Source organism: Oryctolagus cuniculus, chromosome 4 (genome assembly GCF_051225735.1).
Source record: "Oryctolagus cuniculus isolate XC-2025 breed Fujian yellow rabbit chromosome 4, ASM5122573v1, whole genome shotgun sequence".
NCBI lineage: Eukaryota > Metazoa > Chordata > Mammalia > Lagomorpha > Leporidae > Oryctolagus > Oryctolagus cuniculus.
The window spans coordinates 83,580,887-83,607,386 of NC_142870.1; the positions used below are offsets into that span (position 1 = coordinate 83,580,887).

A 26,500-nucleotide genomic window follows, 5' to 3' on the forward strand; every position below is an offset into this window, starting at 1 on the left:
TGAAGCAAGACACTTGTTAATGACTGAAGCCTCTGGGAATTATTCAAAGATCATAGGAATTGGGCCATCTTCTACTGCTTTCCCAGGCCATAGCAAAGTGCTGGTTTGGAAGTGGAGCAGCCAGGACTAGAACCGGCACCCAGTAGGATACTGGCACTGCAGGCAGCAGCTGTACCCACTACGCCACAGCGCCAGCCCCAATAAATCTTTTTTAAAATAAAAAAAAACCCACCAATTAAAAATTTTTAGATATCCGCACTCTGAATCTTCTTCATACTCTTCTAATATTCCCTTCTAATCTGAACATTTTACAAAGACACAAAATGAGGTTAAAATACACCCAACGGTATCACTTTTAAGCAATGTCTTCTGTTCAGATCTTCCATCCCCATTTAATAAAGTTTCAAATTTTCAGAATTTGAAACATTAAAGATAAAACTTTGATGTTAAAATTAGAAAATAAGATTTTTTAAAAATTATGTTTACCTATAGTTTACTCATGAGTTATTAAGAGTCACACAACCATATAGGCTCAATTTAGTAACTACTAAAAGTTAATTACATCAAATAAGAAGCTTACACTAAAGTTCATCCCAAGATCCAGGTTTTTTAAAACCCAAAATGACAATGAACATATTTAAGGGTAGTTACATTACTTATAATTTATTAACTAAGTTATCAGAACACTGTCTTACATAGTTATACTTTAACCTGGAAGTATAACACAGACTAGGGAACATTTTTACATGGCAGTAAAAAAAATCAGCCAACAGTAGAGGGCAGCATTTCTATTCATTATTAAAATTTAACCTGGAAAAATCTAAGAAATCTGAAATTTGTACTGAAACTTTTCTCTTAACAGGTTTCACACTTTCAAAGCTGATGACTAGCAGAGAATTTTAATACAACCTACTACAAGTAAAAGTCCTCTGATATATAATGTGAATATTTACATAGATATCTGTTTTATCCAAAGGAGCTAAATTTTGTATGTGTAATTCCCAAAGTGACAAAACAAAATAATTCAATATTTCTCTGGTGCTTTATTACCTAACATTTTATCAGTCATCCAGTTAAAACAAGTATTTATTATATACCCATTGGAATCATAAGTAATTGCCTATTCCTGCACATGGGAAATTCTTTTTCTTTATCCATATGAAATAGTTATACACCAATCACCAAAAGAATAATAGTTATTACAGTAATAAACTTCTGACAACCAGGAAACTACCTCAGAAGGCCAATATTAGCATAGCACTGAAGTCCAAAATAAAAACAGAAAAAGACTGATAAAGCAGAAACAGGTATGGGTATAAATATATTTAAATCTCATCATCTTTCACATTCCTGTTATTTCTATATCCACAGCCTGCCTTAATGATAAGAGCTCAACTTAAACCATTCCCAATCATAATAAAGAAACAAAAGTAGTACACTAGTAATAAATGGCAAAGAGCAAGAATTATAAAAGAGGGAAACAAGAAGAATTCAGAAAGGACCAGACCATTCTACCTTGTCAAAAGACTATGTATTTTATTATTTCATAAAAATTATTAAAAAGATCTGCTAATAATTAGCAAAATCTGGGGCCCGTGCCGTGGCGTAACAGGTAAAGCTACTGCCTTCAGCGCTGGCATCCCATATGGGCGCCAGTTCAAGTCCCAGCAGCTTCACTTTCGATCCAGCTCTCTGCTATGGACTGGGAAAGCAGCAGAAGATGGCCAAAGTCCTTAGGTCTCTGTATCCATGTGGGAGACCCGGAAGAAGCTCCTGGCTCCTGGCTTCAGATTGGTGCAGCTCCAGCTGTTGTGGCCAGTTGGGGAGTGAACAAGCAGATGGAAGACCTCTCTCTCTCCCTCTCTCCCTCCCTTCCTCCCTCTCTCCCTCTCCCTCTGTGTGTAACTTTGACTTTCAAGTAAATAAATAAATCTTGCAAATATCATTATTTTCCCTATGTTAAAAATAACAAAGCTTAAACCCTGTGGGAATAAGCAACTTGTCTAAGAATCAGGTTTTGAGATCAGAACCTTAACAGCTTCCAGAGCCTGAGCTCTTAGGGTATTATTCTTCATTCTATGCCCATGCTAAGTGGTACAACTTTAGTTGAGTGCATGTTGCAGAAACCAGACTATAACGGACTTAAAAATGTGGAAGAGCAGTGCCTGCACTGTGGCATAGCAGGTCAAACTGCCGCCTGCAGTGTTGGCATCCCATATGGGCACCAGTTCGAGTCTGGGCTGGTCCACTTCCAATCCAGCTCTCAGCTATAGCCTGGGAAAGCAGTAGGATACAGCCCAATTCCTTGGGCCCCTGCAAGAAACTCCTGGCTCCTGGCTTCAGATTAGCTCTGCTCCAGCCAGTAGGGCCATCTGGGGAGTGAACCAGCAGTTTGCCTCTCTGTAGCTCTGCCTTTCAAATAAATAAATCTTTAAAAATAAAAAATGGTTGGGGCTGGCATGGTGGCGCACTAGGTTAATCCTCTGCCTGCGGCGCCGGCATCCCATACGGGCACCGGGTTCTAGTCCTGGTTGCTCCTCTTCCAGTCCAGCTCTCTGCTGTGGCCGGGGAGGGCAGTGGAAATGGCCCAAGTGCTTGGGTCCCTGCACCCACATGGGAGACCAGGAAGAAGCACCTGGCTCCTGGCTTTGGATCGGTATAGCGCCAGCCGTAGTGGCCATTTGGGAGTGAACCAACGGAAGGAAGACCTTTCTCTCTGTCTCACTAACCATCTGTCAAATAAAAAATAAATAAATAAAATATAAAAAATAGCAACAAAACAAGAAAAACGGAAGCCTTAGTTATTCTCTTCATTTGGAAAGTCTGGTTGTAAATAGAGCAGCGTTTGAAAGCAACCTGTATTATTCCAATTCAGTAGATCTAAGAAAACTCCAGATGAACACTGACTGGATACTAGAAATTAACAAAAAAGGTGAAACTTTAAGAAATTGTTTCCATATGGTGTGAAGTTAAAAGAAACCTAATTATTGTGGATAAGAGTACGAACCTTGCTAGCCATAAAAAGGAGAAATAATTTAGTCAAAACATATTACAGACATAATTCAGTGGAAAATATACTTAATATAAAGATTGTTTTAATGAAATCATGGTCTGGAACTCCTAAAGCATATGTACTGTCAGTTCCTTAAGTAGAAGAGACACCTGAAATTGCATATACTTCAAACACTGTCACAAACCACTTAACATGAACCCCAAATTTTGGCAAGTCAGTTAAACTGAAACAAAACAATTGGTACTGAGAGTAAGATGCAATTTAGATGAAAAGAGACAGAGAACATCCTCCCTTTTATTCATCTCATCAGCAAGCAGTGTTAACAAAAGACCAGAACCTACTACAAGAAATTCTGGCACTAAAGTTATACAACACTGTCTCAGAAGTTACTAGACAGCTGGGAAATCTATGTTAAGTACCTGAATGCCCTTGTCTTTACTGCTAATATAACAAAATATATTGTATACTTACTGCTCACATAAGAAAATATACTTTACACCACAATCACTCCAAGTTAATTTTCCTGCAGTGTTAATCAGTATGTCAAAACCACATTTCTCTGCCTGGCACCTAACAATATTAACTCCCCTCCAACTGATATTTACAAAGTAGCTAGCAATGAACACAAAAATTTACAAACATAAAAATAAACCTCTCCTAGAAAGACATTATGCTGAAAAGCACTCTAAACTGCAAACAAATCTATATAAGTATACTAATACTGAGAACACTGCCACAATAAATATGCTCACTAGCACCTTTTCCGCTGCAAAATATCTAAATCTAGAACAGTATTTTTCAAAACTCAAAGAGAAAGTAAATTTTCACTTTCACTAAAAGGCAAAGCAAACTTTATTTTTGTGTTTAAAACATACTAATCAGAAAAGAAATGTAGAGCTACTTATGGCAGCCTTAAATTAGTAAATGGCATTAATACTACTGTAAGTCGAGGCCAAGATTTGGCAGTTCAAGCAGTTATGATTTAGTCATCACACCTCATAACCCAGTCATTTGCTAACATTTTAAAATAACCGTCTTCATTGTGAAGAACATATAGTCATGGGGGGTGGGAGAGATAACCAGAAAACTAATCATCATTGCTTTAGCTCAACCCACATGCCTGTTCTTAAGGGTATCCATGGCAGCAGTGATGCAACATTCCTACCTAGCTCACCATGCCTACACAAGTGGGAGAGAGGGGAGGCGGATGATGAAAAAAATTGTACTTGGAAAGGTGTTTTAGTATTAACATAATAAAATTACATCATAATGACAGACTTTAAAAACATATATAAAGCCATAAAACTCTCCACAGATCAGAAAATCTCCCCAAAGGAGGGGACTCCTGTAGCCTTTAGTTGAAAAGAAAATAAAAAATGTTACTCTTCCAGCTATAGCTTTTAGTTTAAATATAGTCAAGAGGTTCATTCCTAATAATAGAACAAATCATTTTAATTTAGCAATTTCAGAAGTAACTACAAATAATGTTTTAGGTTTCCTAATTTCCACCCTACATCTTTTTCTATTTTGGCTTTAACAGTTACATAATAAAAATTTATAAATACTTTAGAATGATTACATATAATTTTTTTAAATAGTACCTCTCTCTTGCTAAAACAGGGTCAAATGCAAAAAAACTCTAAATTTCTATCAAGAAAATAGAGCAGAGAGAAGAGATAGACCATTTCAAAAATCTTGCTGTAACAGAAATAAAAATCAAAATGAATGAAATGATAAAAAGTAAATCAGAGGGGAGAACCAAACACAGACCTTTACGAAAAGAACTGAGAAGGGGAAAGAGCCCTGTTTTCCAGACTTCTGCTCCCTTTAAACGTTCCTTTAGAATATTTCAGTAAGACAGTTTACCTAAATATACACAGAAGACACCCCTTAAAAACATGGATGATACCAGGTAATATGGGCATGTCTGTATTATTTAAACTGAAACTATGAGCAGCAAGAAAACAAAACTAATTACTATCAATTTTCCTGCTTTTCCTATTCAGAGAAATAATTCACTAAACAAAACTGTAACAGCCTCCTTTGAGAGTTTATAAGTTTACTTATTATTACTGAACATAATTTTACAATCTCATATAACAACCACTAAGTGAGATCCTAAGTGTATAGAAATAAAAACTAAAAAGGTAAAATACTCCACACTGAGGAAACGAATATGTAAATTTTAACTGTAAGCACTCTTAATCTAGAACACAATTACACCATGTCCACAAACTGGTGACCAGAAATAATAGAAACTGAACTCAGAAATTAAGTGAAGTATGCTGAACTTTCAAAACCATGAGGAAAACAAACTCCAAAATAAGTACTTTAAGGAATACCTACAACTTTAATTGCTTTAAATTAAAATCAACATCTTTCCAAATGTAACACAATCAGAATTTAGCTAAATTCTTTCTCTTAAAAAAATTACATTTGCTATACAAGGAAGAGTCCAGAAAATGTACTCAAAATAAGTTATACTTTCAATGAGCATGACACGCTGGGATACAAATAAAACAGAGGAGAATAACTTGGGAATATATAACTATTTAGGAAATTTAAGTATAATCATAACTTATAAACCTTTGTTTTGGGGAGAAAAGCTTCCTGGTAAATCTCAGGAGAAAATATATCTGTTCAACACACTATTTTAAGCTATCTGAAACACATTTCAAAATATTGCCTTTCCTAGAGGATTTAAACTAAGCATCACATGGGTTAAAATATCTAAATAATAGTTACACCTTATTTAAAAAAAAAACATTATGAAAAAGGTCTCTTACATCTGTCACAAACAATGAAACACAGAAAAACATTTTATCTTACCTTTGTGGTTACAATGCACAGGCAATCCATTACTCTACCATCACAATAATATTTTACACATAAAGCAAAACTATTTTAAATTGCCTATTTGCACAGAAAGTTTAAAACAAGGATTAAAAATAAAGTTGTAAGATAAAATCACAGATGAAAAGTTATAACTGTGACAAGATCTCTTCAGGATCCATTCTTAGAGGTAGCAATTTTACTATCTGAAATACAAGAAACCAGAATGTGTCACGTGCCCTACAATCTTCTTTATGTAATCTGTATCTGAAGAACTTGAAATTATCCCACAAAATACTGTGGAAGATGTCAGGGTTTATTCCACAAGAGTCCACTGCTGCTTCAGATGCTATTTCATTAATCCCTCTTTTCAAGATATAAGACTGAGAGGGAGTCATCTGATGAAATATTTCACAAAGAGGTTTCCCCGATAGAAATTTAAATCTGCTTCTCCTTGTTTATTACACTTTGTATCTTCAATAAACAATTACCTTCCCTCCCTCCCAAAAAAAAATCACTAAAAAAATGCAAACACACACTTCTTCCACTAAACCATTTCAGCAACTGCAGCCTGAAAAGTAATGACTTTCTCAGGCAGTAATGAATGGAATATTCCATGTGGTGTTTTTGAGAAGGGGAGCAGGAAGAACAAAACATAATAATTTAAAATATTATCTTAGACATGTAGCTTTTCTCTGCTTACTAAAATAAACAAAATACACAACAGTTTACTACTGAAGTCAGATTTTAGAGTCTTACTAAATCCATTTTGCTTAATCCTGTGCCCCTCCAAAAACAAAAGAAACACCACAAAAACAGTTATGACTATACCATTTCAAACTCCTCAAAGAGTCTTCATTTGGGGGATTGTCTGAGGGTGGGGGGTGACGGAAGTTTAGTCATAGCAGTTAAGACACATGTCCACATCAGAGTACCTAGGTTTGATATCCAGCTCCAACTCCCAACTCCAGCTTCCTGGTAATGCATACCCTGGAAAGTAGCAGTAGCGGGTCAAGTACACCTTGGGTCCCTGTCACCAACATGGGAGACCGAGATTAGATTCCCAACTCCCTAATCCAGGGATTAGGCTGGACCCAGTTTGAGCCACTGCAGGCATTTAGGAAATGAACCAGTGGTTCAGAGATCTCTGAGCCCCACTGCTTTTCAAATTTTTTTAAGAAGAAAAAGAAAAGAAACAATTATACTCATCCTTTAAAAAAAGTCTTTATGTTTAACCCAGAAGTCTCCTATTTTAAGGAAACTGTGTCCTGTCCTCAAGATCACTGGGAATAGAACTAGATATGCTAATAGGGAATGAGGCACAGTGCTGGCAACTGACTTTCAGGCTCATTAAGCTTCCAGCCACACTCCCCTATAAAAATGTGTGAGGAAGAGTATCATTCAGAGATTTCATCCACAAAGTTTCTTTACAGTCCACAGATACCAGAAGATTAGAAGGTTGGAACTTTCAATTCTATCGACTAACCTCCAGAAACGAAGTAAGTATGGAGGAACTAGAGATCAAACTTTATAAAAACAAGATTTGATGAGCTTCTAGGTTGGCAAACACATCCAAGTGCCAAGAGGACAGAGGCTCCCAAACCCACCAGGATCAAAGCTCTTGCACTCAGGACCCTTCCAAATCTCACTCTGCATGCCTCTTTATCTGACTGTTCAACTATATTCTTTCTTTAAAAAAAAAAAAAAAAAGATTTATTTATTTACTTGAAAGTCAGAGTTACACAGAGAGAGGAGAGGCAGAGAGAGAGAGGTCTTTCATCTGCTGGCTCACTCCTCAGTTGGCTGCAATGGCTGGAGCTGAGCCAATCCAAAGCCAGGAGCCAGGAGCTTCCTCCAGGTCTCCCATGTGGTTGCAGAGGCCCAAGGAATTGGGCCATTTTCCACTGCTTTCCCAGGCCGTAGCTGAGAGCTGGATTGGGAGAGGAGCAGCCAGGACATGATCCGGCGCCCATATGGGATGCTGGCACTGCAGGCAGCTGCTTTACCAGCTACGTCACAGCACCAGCCCCAATCTATATTCTAATATCCTTTAAAAACCAGTAAACATGTTCCATGAGCTCTATGAGTCTTCCTCACAAATTAATGGAACCTAAGAGGTGGATGATGGGAACCAAGGAGTCATGAAAACCCTGATTTACAGCTGGCCAGTCAAAACTATAGGTGCCTATCTACTGCTTGTGAAAAGCACTTGAAAAAACGGGTAGTCATGTAGGTCTGAGCCTGAACCTCTGGAATCAGACACTAGCCCTACTTGAAGAGAGTGTCAGAACTGAACTGAATTATCAGACACTCAGTTGATGTCCATTGGAGAATTATGTGGTAGGAGATCCTCCTCCTACCACTCTGATAAAGAAATGTGCTGAGATTACAGAGGAAAAATGATTTGTTTTCTCCTCTCAGACTTACACGTACGAGTACAAAAAGGCACTTCAAATAAGTTTGTAGAAAAATGGAACAATGCTCTGGCATAGTAAGCTAAGCCTCTGCCTATAGTGTGTGCATTCCATATGGGCACCGGTTCACATCCCAGCTGCTCCTCTTCCAGTCCAGCTCTATTATGGCCTGGGAAAGCAGTGGAAGATGGCCCAAGGGCTTGGGCCCCTGCACCCTAGTGGGAGACCCGGAAGAAGCTCCTGGCTCCAGTTCAGCTCAGCTCCAGCCGTTTTGGCCATTTAGGGAGTGACCCCAGCATATGGAAGCTCTCTCTCTCTCTGTCTTAATTTTACCTCTCAAGTAAATAAATAAAATCTTAAAAAAAAAAAAAAGAGAAAAGAAAAAGAAGGAGGGAAGGAAGGAAGGAAGGAAGGGAGGAGGGAGGGAGGGAGGGAGGACATTAAATGAATTGATATGCTTATTTTGGCGCAGATTTTTTGAAACTCATGCATAGCTTTTTTTCTTAATTATAAAGCACTTTTCCCTAACTTTTTTAAGACCTCTTGTATGGACGGACTTCAAAATTTTTTTGCACCAAAATAAACATCTTTTAATTCTTTTTTTCCATGAACTTTCTGAAGTGCCCTAAAATGTAACTATCAGGTTGGGGAGTGAGCGCAAAAGTACACTCATCCTGGACTAACACATCGTTTCCTCCATAAAGAGCAATGCCTGGAAACTACATGGCAGGTTGAAGACTGACGGTATTCTTCTCCTGATCCCCTCCCCCCCAGTAATTTCCTCCCAATGTGAAAGAGTAAAGTTCATGACTCCTTAAATAAAGTTTATCACTTTTAGGCAAATTATTGAAAATAATATACGCAAGCTCTAAGGCTTTTTTTTAAGATATTATTTGAGAGGCAGAGTTACAGACAGAGAGGAGAGAGAGAGAGAAAGGTCTTCCACCTGCTGGTTCACTCCCCAAATGGCTGCAATGGTCAAAGCTGGGCCAATCCAAAGCCAGGAGTCAGAAGTTCTTCCAGGTCACCCCACATGGATGCAGGGGCCCAAGGATTTGCGCCACCTTCTACTGTTTTCCTAGGCCATAGCAGAGAGCTGGATTGGGAAAGCAGCAGCTGGGACACCAACTGTGCCCATATGGGATGCCGGGGCCACAGGCAGATGCTTAACCTACTACGCTACAGCACTGGCCCCAGTAATATCTAGTTTTGACTGGGCATTGTATTCTGTGAAGGAAAATAAAGAAGTATGTAAAACCCTTTAGTTGGCTTCTCTCTTAGTGTTCTAAAATTACTCTCATGAAATTTTTATTGTATGTAGTACAGTCCGGAAGGCATCCCTAAATGTGTCAAACCTTATTAACAGTGGGAGGTTAAAACTTTTGACTACAGGGGCGAGTGCTTCAGCAGAGCAGGTGGAGCTGCTGTCTACAGTGCTGGCACCCCATATGGGCTCCAGTAAGTCTCGGCTGTTCCACTTCTGATCCAGCTCTCAGCTAAGGAGCCTGGGAAAGCAGCAGACAATAGCCTACCTAAGTGCTTGGGGCCCTGCCATCTGCGTGGGAGACCCTGATGAAGCTACTGGCTCTGACTTCGGCCTGGCCCAGGCCCAGCAGTTGCAGCCATTTGGGGAATGAACCAGCAAATGGAAGATCTCAGTCTCTCCTTTCTCTTTCAAATAAATAATTAAAATTTTTTTTGACTATAGCAAATCAAAAATATTGTTTGGCTATTTAACAGGCAATGCTCGCACGGAAGCAAAGTCGCGGGACCCAGCCGCAGAAGCCCCAGGGTCTGCACGACAGAGCTCCAAGGAGAGTGCACGCCACACAGAAAACAGCGGGGAGACTTGAGACGCTCAGGGCTCCGAGTCCACACATCGGCGCTGGAAGGGGAGGTGAGCTCAATAACCCGAGACATTGGTGGGGAAACGGGGGTCAGAATCTAGAGGGGGGCCGGAAAGTGCAGCAAACTCACTACCGGAAAGAAGGAAAAAAAAAAGCTTCGGGGTTTCTCTTCCCCCTAACCTTGCAAAGGTTACAAGGCTGCAAGACTTGAAGAATTCCCAAGAGACAAAGAGCAGGCCTCCTCTTTGGATTTACATATCAGTGGGGGAGAGTTAAGGAACTGAGTCACTACAATTCAGTAGCCTAGGCAACCCAGTGGGAGTCCAGAGGAGCCAAAGACTGGAAGCTAAATACCATCAATTCTGCACAGCCCTGCCCTGCAGTGTTACTTACCCCCTGAATAAATAAAATAAATAAATAAATAAAAAGAGAGAGATTTACCACGCATAACCTGAGGGTGTCACCTTTGCACACCCTTAACCTGGAAGAACCAGGCAGAGCTCTCAGGCCGCACCCATCTCAAGCCTCCAAGGCTCCTCCAACAGTAGGCAGTCCACTTAACACGGACACAGTATAAAAAAAAAAAAAAAAAAAAGAAAGAAAAAAAAAAGCGCACAGTGACGCAAGAAGAATTAACTATGCCGAGTAACAAACACAGAAATAGAGGGAGCAAGATCAACGATGACACTATGATGCCTCCAAATAAGCAAAACACCCCAAGCCAAGAGTATGAAGATGATGAGATAGAAGAAATGCAAGATACGGATTTCAAAAAATTTATGATAAGAACACTTAGAAGTTTTCAAAAGCAAATCCTTGAACTACAGAAATCCTTAATGGACAAGATTGAAAATCTTTCTCGTGAAAATGAAATTTTAAGGAAGAGTCAAAATGAAACTCAGAAACTAGTAGAACAGGAAAGTGTAATAGTCAAGAGAAATCAAAATGAAATGAAGAGCTCAATAGATCAAATGACAAACACATTAGAAAGCCTTAAAAACAGAATGGGTGAAGCAGAAGAGAGAATATCGGACTTAGAAGATAGAGCACAGGAAAACATACAGTCAAACCAAAGAAAAGAAGAGGAAATTAGAAACCTGAAAAATATTGTTGGGAATCTACAGGATACTATTAAAAAAAACAACATTCGAGTTCTAGGAGTTCCTGAAGGCATGGAGAGAGAGAAAGGATTGGAAGGCCTTTTTAGTGAGATACTAGCAGAGAACTTTCCAGGTTTGGAGAAGGACAGAGATATCCTAGTACAGGAAGCTCATAGAACCCCCAATAAACATGACCAAAAGAGATCCTCACCACGACACGTGGTAATTAAACTTACCACAGTGAAACATAAAGAAAAGATCCTAAAATGTGCAAGAGAGAAACGTCAGATTACTCTCAGAGGATCTCCAATCAGACTCACAGCTGACTTCTCATCAGAAACCCTACAAGCTAGGAGGGAATGGCGAGACATAGCACAGGTGCTAAGAGAGAAAAATTGCCAGCCCAGAATATTATATCCTGCCAAGCTCTCATTTGTGAATGAAGGTGAAATAAAGACCTTTCATAGCAAACAGAAATTGAAAGACTTTGTGGCCACTCGTCCGGCCCTGCAAAAGATACTTAAAGATGTGCTACACTCAGAAACACAGAAACACGGCCATCAATATGAAAGAAGGGAAAGGAAGAACACCTACCAGTAAAAGAGCATGGGAAGCTCAAAGCATATACTAGAAAACATTTCCGGGAAAATGGCAGGGCAAAGTCACTACGTATCAATTGTCACATTGAACATTAATGGTCTGAATTCTTCAGTTAAAAGACACCGTTTAGCTGACTGGCTCACAGAACACAACCCAACTATTTGTTGCCTACAAGAAACACATCTCTCTAACAAAGAGGCATGCAGACTGAAAGTGAAAGGTTGGAAAAAGATATTCCATGCCAACAGAAACCAAAAAAAAGCAGGTGTAGCCATATTAATATCAGACAAAATAAACTTTAATACAAAAACTGTTAAGAGAGACAAAGAGGGACACTATATAATGATTAAGGGTTCAATTCAACAGGAAGATGTAACTATTATAAATGTATATGCACCTAATTACAGGGCACCGGTCTATTTAAAAGATATGTTAAGGGACTTAAAGGGAGATTTAGATTCCAATACAATAGTACTGGGGGACTTCAATACTCCACTCTCAGAAATAGACAGATCATCCGGACAGAAGATCAACAAGGAAACAGCAGATTTAATTGACACTATTGCCCAAATGGATCTAACAGATATCTACAGAACTTTCAACCCTACATCTACAGACTTCACATTCTTCTCAGCAGCGCATGGAACCTTCTCTAGGATTGATCACATACTAGGACATAAAGCAAGTCTCAGCAAATTTAAAAGAATTAGAATCATACCATGCAGCTTCTCAGACCACAGCGGGATGAAGCTGGAAATTAGCAACTCAGGAAACCCCAGAAAGTATGCAAACACATGGAGACTGAACAACATGCTCCTGAATGAACACTGGGTCATTCAAGAAATCAAAAGAGAAATCAAAAACTTTCTGGAAGTAAATGAAGACAACAACACAACATATCAAAACTTATGGGATACAGCAAAAGCAGTATTGAGAGGCAAATTTATAGCAATAGGTGCCTATATCAAGAAATTGGAAAGGTACCAAATAAATGAGCTTTCAGCGCACCTCAAGGACCTAGAAAAACTGCAGCAAACCAAACCCAAATCTAGTAGAAGAGAAATAATTAAAACCAGAGAAGAAATTAACAGGATTGAATCCAAAAAAACATTACAAAAAATCAGCCAAGCGAGAAGCTGGTTTTTTGAAAAAATAAACAAAATTGACACCCCATTGGCCCAACTAACTAAAAAAAGAAGAGAAAAGACCAAATCAATAAAATCAGAGATGAAAAAGGAAACGTAACAACAGACACCACAGAAATAAAAAGAATCATCAGAAATTACTACAAGGACCTGTATGCCAGCAAACAGGAAAACCTATCAGAAATGGATAGATTCCTGGACACATGCAATCTACCAAAATTGAACCATGAAGACATCGAAAACCTAAATAGACCCATAACTGAAACAGAAATTGAAACAGTAATAAAGGCCCTCCCAACAAAGAAAAGCCCAGGACCAGATGGATTCACTGCTGAATTCTACCAGACATTTAAAGAAGAACTAATCCCATTTCTTCTCAAACTATTCAGAACAATCGAAGAAGAGGGAATCCTCCCAAATTCTTTCTATGAAGCCAGCATCACCTTAATCCCTAAGCCAGAGAAAGATGCAGCACTGAAAGAAAATTACAGACCAATATCCCTGATGAACATAGATGCAAAAATCCTCAATAAAATTCTGGCCAATAGAATACAACAACACATCAGGAAAATCATCCACCCAGACCAAGTGGGATTCATCCCTGGTATGCAGGGATGGTTCAACATTCGCAAATCAATCAATGTGATTCACCACATTAACAGACTGCAGAAGAAAAACCATATGATTATCTCAATTGATGCAGAGAAAGCATTTGATAAAATTCAACACCCTTTCATGATGAAAACTCTAAGCAAATTGGGTATAGAAGGAACATTCCTCAATATAATCAAAGCAATTTATAAAAAACCCACAGCCAGCATCCTATTGAATGGGGAAAAGTTGGAAGCATTTCCACTGAAATCTGGCACCAGGCAGGGATGCCCACTGCTATTTAACATAGTTCTGGAAGTTTTAGCCAGAGCCATCAGACAAGAAAAAGAAATCAAAGGAATACAAATCAAGAAGGAAGAAGTCAAACTATCCCTCTTTGCAGACGATATGATTCTGTACTTAGAGGATCCAAAGAACTCTACTAAGAGACTATTGGAACTCATAGAGGAGTTTGGCAAAGTGGCAGGATATAAAATCAATGCACAAAAATCAACAGCCTTTGTATACACAAGTAATGCCATGACTGAGAAAGAACTGCTAAGATCAATCCCATTCACAATAGCTACAAAAACAATCAAATACCTTGGAATAAACTTAACCAAGGACGTTAAAGATCTCTACGATGAAAATTACAAAACCTTAAAGAAAGAAATAGAAGAGGATACCAAAAAATGGAAAAATCTTCCATGCTCATGGATTGGAAGAATCAACATCATCAAAATGTCCATTCTCCCAAAAGCAATTTATAGATTCAATGCAATCCCAATCAAGATACCAAAGACATTCTTCGCAGATCTAGAAAAAATGATGCTGAAATTCATATGGAGGCACAAGAGACCTCGAATAGCTAAAGCAATCTTGTACAACAAAAACAAAGCCGGAGGCATCACAATACCAGATTTCAGGACATACTACAGGGCAGTTGTAATCAAAACAGCATGGTACTGGTACAGAAACAGATGGATAGACCAATGGAACAGAATTGAAACACCAGAAATCAATCCAAACATCTACAGCCAACTTATATTTGATCAAGGATCTAAAACTAATTCCTGGAGCAAGGACAGTCTATTCAATAAATGGTGCTGGGAAAACTGGATTTCCACGTGCAGAAGCATGAAGCAAGACCCCTACCTTACACCTTACACAAAAATCCACTCAACGTGGATTAAAGACCTAAATCTACGTCCTGACACCATTAAGTTATTAGAGAACATTGGAGAAACCCTTCAAGATATTGGCACAGGCAAAGAATTTCTGGAAAAGACCCGGGAGGCACAGACAGTCAAAGCCAAAATCAACTATTGGGATTGCATCAAATTGAGAAGTTTCTGTACTGCAAAAGAAACAGTCAGGAGAGTGAAGAGACAACCGACAGAATGGGAAAAAATATTTGCAAACTATGCAACAGATAAAGGGTTAATAACCAGAATCTACAAAGAGATCAAGAAACTCCACAAAAACAAAACCAACAACCCACTTAAGAGATGGGCCAAGGACTTCAATAGACATTTTTCAAAAGAGGAAATCCAAATGGCCAACAGGCACATGAAAAAATGTTCAAGGTCACTAGCAATCAGGGAAATGCAAATCAAAAGCACAATGAGGTTTCACCTCACCCCGGTTAGAATGGCTCACATACAGAAATCTACCAACAACAGATGCTGGCGAGGATGTGGGGAAAAAGGGACACTAACCCACTGTTGGTGGGAATGCAAACTGGTCAAGCCACTATGGAAATCAGTCTGGAGATTCCTCAGAAACCTGAAGATAACCCTACCGTTCGACCCAGCCATCCCACTCCTTGGAATTTACCCAAAGGAGTTTAAATTGATAAACAAAAAAGCGGTCTGCACCCTAATGTTTATTGCAGCACAATTCACAATAGCCAAGACCTGGAACCAACCTAAATGCCCATCAATGGTAGACTGGATAAAGAAATTATGGGATATGTATTCTTTAGAATACTATACCGCAGTAAGAAACAACGAAATCCAGTCATTTGCAACAAAATGGAGGAATCTGGAACACATCATGCTGAGTGAAGTAAGCCAGTCCCAAAGGGACAAATACCATATGTTCTCCCTGATCGGTGACAACTGACTGAACACCAAAAAGGAAACCTCCTGAAGTGAAATGGACACTATGAGAAATGGTGACTTGATCAGCATAGCCCTGACTGCTAATGGACAACTTAATACATTATCCCTCATAGTATTTTTTTTTTTTGTCTGTTCTACTTAATATGACTGGTTTAATTCTGTAATTATCACACAGTTATTCTTAAGTGTTGAAAATTAACTGAAATGTGATCCCTGTTAAACATAAAAGTGGGAATAAGAGAGGGAAGAGATGTATAATTTGGGGCATGCTCGGGCTGACTTGCCCCAATTGGTAGAGTTGGAAACATACTAGGGGATTCCAATTCAATCCCATCAAGGTGGCATGTGCCAATGCCATCTCACTATTCCAAGTGATCAATTTCAGTTCACAATTGATCATAATGAAAGGACTAAGAGTCAAAGGGAGCACATAAACAAGTCTAGTATCTGCTAACACTAACCGATAGAATAAATAAAGGGGAGAGTGATCCAACATGGGAAGTGAGATACTCAGCAGACTCATAGAATGGCGGATGTCCTAAATAGCACTCTGGCCTCAGAATCAGCCCTAAAGGCACTCGGATCTGGCTGAAAAGCCCATGAGAGTATTTCAGGCATGGAAAGCCAAGTCACTCTGGCAAAAAGATCTCTGTGAGTGAGATCCCAGTGGGAAGAACAGGTCTTCAAAGAGGGAGGTGCCTTTCTCTGAAGGGAGGAGAGAACCTCCACTTTGACTATGACCTTGTCTAAACAAGATAAGAGTCGGAGAACTCAAGGGGCTTCCATAGCCTTGGAAACTCATGACAGGTGCATAGGGAGATTACTGATGCCATAAACAGGAGTGTCAATTTGTAAAGTCAACAACAGGAGTCACTGTGCACTTACTCCTCATGTAGGATCTCTGTCCTTAATGTGCTGTACACTGAGGCTTAATGCTATAACGAGTACTCAAACAGTATATTTCACTTTGTGTTTCTATGGGGGTGCAAACTGTTGAAATCTTTACTTAATGTACACTAAACTGATCTTCTGTTAAAAAAAAAAAAAAAAAAAAAGAAACTATCAATTCCCAACTTGACTCTCACTGGGATTAAACATGACAATAGGTCTGATCTGATTTCATCATCATTTAAAAAAAATCATCTATTATTTTTCACTTTATGTTTCTGTGTGGGAACAAACTGTTGAAATCCTTACTTAAGGTATAATAAGCTGATCTTCTGTATACTAAGATAATCGAAAATGAATCTTGATGTGAATGGAAGGGGAGAGGGAGTGGGAAAGGGGAGGGTGGTGGGTGGGAGGGACGGTATGGGGGGGAAAGCCATTGTAACCCATGAGACGTACTTTGGAAATTTATATTCATTAAATAAAAGATAAAAAAAAAAAAAAAACTTAAATATATACAAATGTGTATATCAAATAAGTGAAAAAAAAAAAACAGGCAATGCTAACTTTAAGTAGTCATTCTCTTTTTAGGGTGTCTCAAGGTCTCATTTTATAAAATAAAAGACTCAATGACCTCTTAAGAGCCCTTCCACTTATTCCTATTTTTTAATTTCAAATTTATTATATTCTAAGCTCCAACACGGCAGGACTCCAGTCTTGTGTACCTACTACTTTACCCCCAGAATCCCTGGGGGTGGCAGGATGCCCACCAAGTTACAGGGGCTCAATAAATATTTGCTGAGTGAATGAGTAGAGGGGGAAGGGGAGGAGAGGAAGAGGGGAAGGAGAACTGGAGAGAGGGGGAGAGGAGAGAGAGAGTAGGAGAGGGGAGAGAAGGAGAGAGAAAGTGAAAAGAGCAAGAGAGAGGGAAAGGAGAGATGAGGAGGGAGAGAGTGAGGGAAGGAAGGAGGAGAGAGAGGGTAAAGGGAGAGAAGGGGAGAGGAGAGGAGGGAAGGGGAGGGAAAGAGGAGAAAAGAAAAGGAAGAAGTAAGAAGAAAATGGGGTGGAAGAGGGAGATAAAGAGTGGGGGAGGGAGGGGATGACAGGAAGGAAGGGAAGAAGTAGAGAGAAGGGAGGAGAGGGAGCGAGAAGAGGAGAGAAAGAGGGAGAGGAAGAAAAGGGGAGAGGGAGAATGGGAGAGAGAGTAAGGAGAGAGAGTAAGGAGAGGGAGGGAGAAGGAAATGGAAAGGGCTATGGGGAGGAGAGAGGAGAAAGGAGGAGAGGGGAGGGAGCTATTTTCCATCCTCTGGTTTACTCCTCAAACACCCTTAACAGCTGGGACTGGGCCCAGCCCAAGGGAGGAGCAACAGAACTAGCATATCCAATTGGGTGAGTAGCAGGGACACCCGCCCCGCCCCCCAATCACCAGCTGCCTCCCAGGGTCTACAGTGGCAGGAAGCTAGAATTGGGAGTTGGGACTGGAGAATCAAACTCAGTCACCCCAACATGGAATGCTGGGATCTCAACCAATGTCTTAACTGCTAGGCCAAACGCCTTTCCCCATGACCACTTCTGAATCATCCAAACTGTTGGACTTCAAATGCCAGTTTCACACAATGTAAGTGGTTTTGAGATGCTGCTAAGCCCAGTAGTCTTAAGTTGAGGAGACAGCTGAGAATTCAGGAAAGTCAAGATGTCTAAAATTCACAGATAAGAGTACCAGAAAGGAGAAGTGCACACACCTGTAGAGGTCCTTTTGAGCCTTCAAGACTAGTTTTCATTAGTTCACCCATGCAAGAAAACTAAAGCTGGGTAAAGAACCCTAGAAAAGAGCATCCCCCGGGCTCACCCAGAACAAGAACTATGGAAAAATTCATAATACACACAGCATGAGGTAGAGTACTAAGAAAGGCATTGCCACACAGTAATACAAACTTAGTCCTGCACTAAATGTTGCTCAGTTCCACTAAAAAAGCTTAAAAGCAGTAAAAAGATCAAACTCTTTCCAAGACTTTTACTTCATTCCGAAACAAAGTTCAAGAATGTATAAAGGAGGGGACGGCGCTGGGGTTTAGTGGGTACAGCTGCTGCCTGCAGTGCCAGCATTCCATATGGGCGCCACAGCACCAGCCCCAGATTTTTTTTCCCCAAAAGACAAACTTGTCTGTTTTGTTTCCATTTCTATTAAAATTAGTTCTTGCTCTATTTTATTAATTTTATTGCAACATTTTCATTTGTCCATGTAATAAGTCCAATTATCAAGAAAGCTATTAAACAAAAAAGACAGAAATATCTGTCTGGAAGCCTCAAGTTCTGAGTTTTAATCTTAGTTTTTGTACGTGTTAATACTGTAAGCTTGGGCAGTCACAAATTCCTGAATTATAGCTTAATAAATTTCTAGAGTAAATATAAGCTCCAAAAATTAAAAACTAAAATCTAGCCTACCTCAAGTACAAGGGTACTTCAGAAAGTTTATGGAAAATGGAATTATATGTTTATTTGCTATAAAAAATTTTTTTTGAAATCCATGTATGCAATAGGTCTTTTAAAAATTTGTGAAAATGTGTAATATTGAAAAATGTGCATTTTATGTGAGGAGGCTATTAGAATGAATGCATGCTCCCATGACATCCCAAATTATTAAAACATATGTAGTATCTTTTCAAACTGTGCAGCTTGAAAATAATGACATTATAATCCATTACTATGGAACATACTTTTTTTTAGAAAAAACACATTGTATTGGATTTAAAATATTAATATAACATGCTTAGACCAGCAATATTTCTCAAATTTTATTTTACCAGTTCTGAGGCAAAAGGCAGAGTTGGAAAACTTCACCTGCCTACTTTCTTACCTTTCAAAGGTAACATCAAAGAAAAAACAACCCCACGAAACAGAAAAACACACTGGCTAATTCTAGTTCTTAGGCAGTGAAAATTCAAAATAAACTTGGGAAAACTTCCAGAAAGCAAGGACATGCCCAAAGACCAGTGAGGACATATTAAAGGACACAGAGGGATCCCTCAGTTGAATGTGGACAGCTAGTAGATAAATTCTTTCCCTTCTTTTCTTGGACAAAAGAGTCCTAAAGATGGAATATGCATGTGATGACTTCTCAGTGATGTAATACCAAAACTTCAGCAGTCACACTTAGCAGCAGGAAGGATCCTTGTATTGTTTTTCCATTTTCCAAGTATATTCTTCTTTCCCTCACTTCTGCTCTCTAGGAATGAACTCTTTAAGTACTAACAGGTCATAAGCCTCTGCCTCAGGCTCTGCTTTCAGGAAAACCCATATTTAAAAAAAGGAACCAAAAATCAAATGCAATACATGAATCTTAACTGGATTCTGATTTCTTTAAAAAGTTCTACAAGATAGATTTAGGACAATTTTGAAAATGCGTTGAGTAGAAGATTAAGCAATTATGGCTAATATTTTTTTAAATTTATTTTATTTGAAAGGCAGAGTGGTTCATTCTCCAACTGGCCCCAATAGTGGGTCCAGGCCAAAGACAGAGCCCAGCACCACATCCAGGTCTCCCAGGTGGGTATAGGGTCCCAAGTACTCAGGCCGTCTTCTGCTGCTTTCCCAGGAGCATTAACAGGCAGCTGGGTAAGAAGTGAAACAACAGACTTGAATCAGTGCTCTGAGATGCCAGTGCTGTAGGTGGCAGGTTAGCCATTTATGCCAGAACACTGGCCCCAATTATGGTTAATATTTTAGGTATGGTAATGGTTTCAAAGATAGAACATCTGATTATTCTGTTAGGAGATGTGTGCTCAGTTTTTATAGTTTGTGTCCAATATCTGTGATTGATTTTCAGTAATTCCAAAAACACACATGGACAGGGAAAACTACTATGACAATACGCTAGCAACTGTTGAATTTATACAGATTTTTTTGTTTTGTTTTGTTTTGTTTTTTAACAGGCACAGTGGACAGTGAGAGACAGAGACAGAGAGAGAGGTCTTCCTTTACCGTTGGTTCACCCTCCAATGGCCGCCGCGGCTGGTGTACCGCGATGATCTGAAGCCAGGAGCCAGGTGCTTCCTCCTGGTCTCCCATGGGGTGCAGGGCCCAAGCACCTGGGCCATCCTCCACTGCACTCCCGGGCCACAGCAGAGAGCCGGCCTGGAAGAGGGGCAACCGGGACCGAATCCAGCGCCCCAACCAGGACTAGAACCCGGTGTGCCAGTGCCGCAGACAGAGAATTAGCTATTGAGCTGCGGCGATGGCCCAGATGTTTCTTCTACTACCTTTTCAATTTTACTGTATCCTTGACATTTTTTATAATAAAAGGTAAGGAAAAAATTAGTCACCTTTAGACTACTAATTAAATACAGAAAGAATAACAGTTCTTACTTCATTCCAAAAAAGCCCAACTATTGCAAATACTACATTTATTTCAGTATATAAGACAGCTCTTAACTACAGGGAACTTAGAGCTGAGTAAAGGCCAAAGTACACACAAAATATACATCGGAGCATTTAATTACAACAGTGATGAATATTATCAAACACAAGGATGAAGTGCTAAACAGACATTCTGACTTAAACTGAAAGGGAAATGAAGGCTTTAAATAGAAGTGGCCTTGATTCTCTTGTACTGAACTTTGACTCTTTCTAATTTTTTTTTAATTTTAATTTTTATTTTTTTTTTGACAGGCAGAGTGGACAGTGAGAGAGAGAGAGAGAAAGGTCTTCCTTTGCCGTTGGTTCACTCTCCAATGGCCGCCGCGGCCAGCGCGCTGTGGCCGGCGCACCGCGCTGATCCAATGGCAGGAGCCAGGAGCCAGGTGCTTTTCCTGGTCTCCCATGGGGTGCAGGGCCCAAGCACCTGGGCCATCCTCCACTGCACTCCCGGGCCACAGCAGAGAGCTGGCCTGGAAGAGGGGCAACCGGGACAGAATCCAGCGCCCCAACCGGGACTAGAACCCGGTGTGCCGGCGCCGCTAGGCGGAGGATTAGCCTAGTGAGCCGTGGCGCCGGCCTCTATCTTATTCTTATAAACAATTTCCAATCAGTACTTAAATCCTCATGATCTGCATTCAAAATAAGCCACAATTTAGCCTCATACCATCTCAATTATCACAGTTTCGGTTCAAGCCAACATCCATCTTAACTGGACTGCTGAAACAGTCTCCTAATTGGTTTCCTGCTTCTACCCTTTTCTCCCTACAGCCTATTTTCCACACAACAGCCAGATTGATTTTGTTAAGGGTTAAGTTAAATAATGTCACTCCTCTGCTCCAAATTATTGCAATGGCTTCATCCGATCTGCCCCTGCCTTACCCACTGACCTCATCACCCACTGTTCTTTCCTTTACTGTGTTGTAGCCATTTTGGCCATCTTGCTGTTCTCGTTTTTTCACTTCTGCCTTACAGTCTTCTATTTTAATTTTATTTGAAAGGCAGAGAGATACAGACAGAGATACCAGTGAGAGATTTTCTCTCTACAAGTTCACACTCCAAATGCATGCAACAGCCAGGGCTGGGCCATCATTTGTTGCTTTCCAGGATACATACCAACAGGATGCTGGGTCAGAAGCAAAGGAGCCAGACTTGAACCAGGCTTTTCAATATGGGATGCAGGCATCCAAAGCAGCCACTAACCCACCGAATCCAATGCTAGCCCCTGCCTCAGAGTTCTTGATTGGCTACTCTCCCAGAAAACCACAGCAACTTCCAACTCTGCAGAAATATCACCTTTTCCTTGAAGCCTACCATGAATAACCTATTAAAAACTCCAAAGTAATTCCCAAATCTAGCATTTCAGAGCCCCTTTTCTGCTTTTTTAAAATTTTTTTTGGACAGGCAGAGTGGACAGTGAGAGAGAGAGACAGAAAGGTCTTCCTTTGCCATTGGTTCACCCCCCAAATGGCCGCTACGACCCGTGCATTGCTGCCAGTGCGCTGCGCCGATCCGAAGCCAGAAGCCAAGTGCTTCTCCTGGTCTCCCATGCGGGTGCAGGGCCCAAGCACTTGGGCCATCCTCCACTGCCTTCCCAGGTCACAGCAGAGAGCTGGACTGGAAGAGGAGCAACCAGGACAGAATCTGGTGCCCCAACAGGGACTAGAACCCGGGGTGCCAGTGCCGCGGTGCCGGCCATTAAATTTATTTATAAACTTTCACCTGAAACTTTGAGACTTCATTCCACTTGAGAGGTACTATGCTATCAGGAATAGGATAGCACATGTTTTTCTTTTGTAATGTCCCATTAAATGAGGCAATTTCTCCCATTCTTTCCTTTTCTTTCAAATTCATATACTCTTTATTATCGCTAAAAGTAACTTACTCTTCTTATAGAACTGTTTTTATAAAAAGAATATACATGCTATTTCAAAGTTAAAAAAAAAAAAGCCCATTATCCTAAAACAAACATCAACATTAAGCAAACATTATTCCAAACATCTCACTGGGCATATAAAAGAAAAAGTTCTATAAGAAAATGAGATACTAACCATGTCACTTTAAAAATAAATGGTAGAGGGCCAGGCACTGTGGCTGAGCCAGGTAAAGCCAACATCTGTGACACTGGCATCCCATATGGGCATCAATTTGAGTCCTGGCTGCTCCACTTATGATCCAGCTACCTGCTAATGGTCAGAGAAAGCAGTGGAAAATGGCCCAAGTGCTTGGGTCCCTGCACCTACGTGGGAGACCTGGAAGAAGCTCCTGGCTCCTGGCTTCAGCCTGGCCCAGCCTTGGCTGTTGCAGCCATGTAGAGAGACAATCTGTAGATGGAGTATCTCTTTCTCTGGCTCTCCTTCTCTCTGTAACTCTGACTTTCAAATAAATATATAAATAAATTGTTAAAAACAAATAAATAAATGATGGGGGGCTGGCACTGTGGTGTAGTGGGTAAGGGTAAAAATGCCTGCAGTGCTAGCAACCCCTATGGGTCCCAGTTCAAGTCCTGACTGCTCCACTTCCAATCCAGCTCCCTGCTAATGCGCCTGGGAAAGCAGCGGAAGATGGCCCAAGTACTTGGGCCCCTGGCACCAATATGGGAGGCCCAAAGAAGCTCCTGGCTCCAGATCCGCCCAGCTCTGGCGATTGCAGCCATTTGGGAAGTGAAACATCAGATGGAAGACCTCTCTCTCCTTCTCTCTCCCTCTCCCTCTCTCTCCCTCCCCCCTCTGACCCTTCCTTTCAAATAAATAAATCTTAAAAAAAAAAAAAAATGGTAGGAAGTAAGCAGTTAGCCTATTAATTAATTCATCAACGTCCCAAGCTGGAGTGCCTAGGTTTGATTCCAGATTCCCATCAATGCAGACCTAGAAGACAACAGCGAAGGCTCAAGTAATTTGGTTCTTACCATTCACATGGGAGACCTTGCGTTCCCTGCTCCTAGCTCTAGCCCCAGCCCAGCCCTGGTTGTTGCAAGCATTTAGGGAATGAACCAGGGAATGGGAGTTATCTATCTCTGAACCTCAAATAAATAAATAATATAAACTTTACTTTTATTACATCACAAAAATAGAAAAAAACAGTTATACAATCATAAAGCCAAGTGACAAATGAGAATCTGGTCAGTTAGATCAGTTATTAATTATTACATAAAGGCCGGCGTCGCGGCTCACTAGGCTAATCCTCCGCCTAGCGGCGCCGGCACACCAAGTTCTAGTCCCGGTCAGGGCGCCAGATTCTGTCCCGGTTGCCCCTCTTCCAGGCCAGTTCTCTGCTGTGGCCCGGGAGTGCAGTGGAGGATGGCCCAAGTCCTTGGGCCCTGCACCACATGGGAGACCAGGATAAGTACCTGGCTCCTGCCATCGGATCAGCGCAGTGCGCCGGCTACAGCGCACCAGCCACGGCAGCCATTGGAGAGTGAACCAATGGCAAAGGAAGACCTTTCTCTCTCTCTCTCTCACTGTCCACTCTGTCAAAAAAAAAAAATTATTACATAAAAAAAGACAAATAAATACTTGCATTTTAGGAAAATGAAAGAAAAGCTTCTGTAGAAATTAAGCAATCTCAAATACTTTTTGCAAATATAATACTCTTTATGATAGTCCTAACAAAAACAAGTATGAAACAGAAGCAGCAATACCTCATTATATGCAAATTTGTTGGAACAAGAGATTATTTCACATTTTTATCTAAGAATTACTATGTATATGTAATAATAACTTAATGCATAAGACAAAATAGTTCTGTGATTTTCAGATTATCTTTGAAGTTATATTTAGTCAAATAAAAGCTATTTTGCATATTTTGTATTAAATTGAGTTAGCAGACACTCTGATCTAATTCCCTTTTCATTCCTAAACGTTATACCTCTGAATCATAAGTAGCAGATGAGAATCAAGAGAGTAAGTCAATATTAACTTAGCCAAGTTTTCACCCAAATGAAGTATCAATAGATTGGTAACAGGAATATTGTCTTCGCTCATAGCACCCTCAAAAAATAAGAATTACATTTCCAAACATTTCAAGGATTTTTTAAGTCACCTCAACTGTTATACATCAGTACATTTCAAAATTATTTACATTTTCAGATTAATGTGTCTCGGAATACTCTGACATCTCTCCAAAAGCAGTTCCTATTAAACAATTTTAGTTCACTTAAGTTTCAGAGAGATGTTCCCCCCTTTTTAAAAATCTACAGGGGAGGGGCCAGCACTGTGGTGTATCAGATAAAAAATCTGCAGCCTACAGTGCCAGCATCCCATATGGGCACCAGTTCAAGTCTCAGCTGCTCCACTTCCAATCCAGCTCTCAGCTCTGGCCTGGGAAAGCAGTAGAAGATGGCCCAAGTCCTTTTGGCCACTGCACCCACACAGGAGACCCAGAAGAAGCTCCTAGCTCCTGGCTTTGGATTGGCCCAGCTCTAGCCATTGCGGCCATTTGGGGAGTGACCCAGCAAATGGAAGACCTCCCCCCACTCTGCCTTTGCCTCTCTGCTTCTGCCTCTCTGTAACTCTTTCAAATAAATAAATAAATCTTTAAAAAAAAATCTACAGGGGAAAGGTGTTCTATGCAGTGGTTAAAATGCTACCAGAACACCTGAATCCCATATTCAGTGCTTGGATCTGAGTCCCAGCTCCTTCACTTGCAATCCAACTTCCCAGTAATGTGCACACAAGGAGGCAACACCAGGAGACTCAAGTATTTGGACCCCTGCCACCCATTAGGGAGACCTGGACTGAGTTCTAGGCTCTTGGCTTCAGGCTTGTCCATCCCCAGCTATTGCAGGCATTTGGGGAGTGAACCAAAAGATGGAAGATCTGTCTGTTTCAGCCTTTTAAATAAAATAAAAAATTAAAATTTAGGAGTTCACACAGTCCAATGTTCTACTGAAGAGTGTATCCATGGAGTAGATACTGTGGCACAGCAGGTTAAGCCACCCATACAAAGAATGTCAGTTCAAGTCCTGGCTCCCCTGGTTCCAATCTAGCTTCCTGCTAATGCATGTTGATGCGACTGATGGTGGTTCCAATGCTTGTGTCCCACCTCTCACATGGTGAACCTGGATGGTGTTCTGAGCTTCTGGCTTCAGTCTGGCCTAGCCCTGGATGCTGCAGGCATTTGGGGAGGGAACCAGTAGATAACAGATTTTCTCTCTCTGTCCCTCTCCCCGTACCCCACTCCCATCACTCCTGCCTTTCAAGTAAATGATAACAAAATAAATGTTTAAAAAAAAGAGAGAGAGGCCGGCGCCGCGGCTCACCAGGCTAATCCTCCGCCTTGCGGCACCGGCACACCGGGTTCTAGTCCCGGTAGGTGCGCCGGATTCTGTCCCAGTTGCCCCTCTTCCAGGCCAGCTCTCTGCTGTGGCCCAGGAGTGCAGTGGAGGATGGCCCAAGTGCTTGGGCCCTGCACCCCATGGGAGACCAGGATAAGTACCTGGCTCCTGCCATCGAAATAGCGCGGTGCACCGGCCACGGTGGCCATTGGAAGGTGAACCAACGGCAAAAGGAAGACCTTTCTCTCTGTCTCTCTCT

The 26,500-nt window shown here is 40.6% G+C and overlaps 1 protein-coding gene across 39 annotated transcripts in view; it reads right to left on the bottom strand.

Moving 5' to 3' along the window:
• DLG1 (discs large MAGUK scaffold protein 1) overlaps window positions 1–26,500 on the bottom strand; it is a 249,880-nt gene that overhangs the window by 199,143 nt on the left and 24,237 nt on the right. Inside the window, exon 1 of one of the 39 annotated variants that reach the window (XM_051818937.3) lies at window positions 5,843–5,971. The exons of the other annotated variants lie outside the window; for them this stretch is intronic. Within the exon in view, the coding sequence (XP_051674897.1) occupies window positions 5,843–5,872 (30 nt within the window). The 5' untranslated portion in view covers window positions 5,873–5,971. Of the gene's footprint in view, window positions 1–5,842; window positions 5,972–26,500 lie in introns of those variants that run through there. 39 annotated transcript variants of the gene reach the window in all.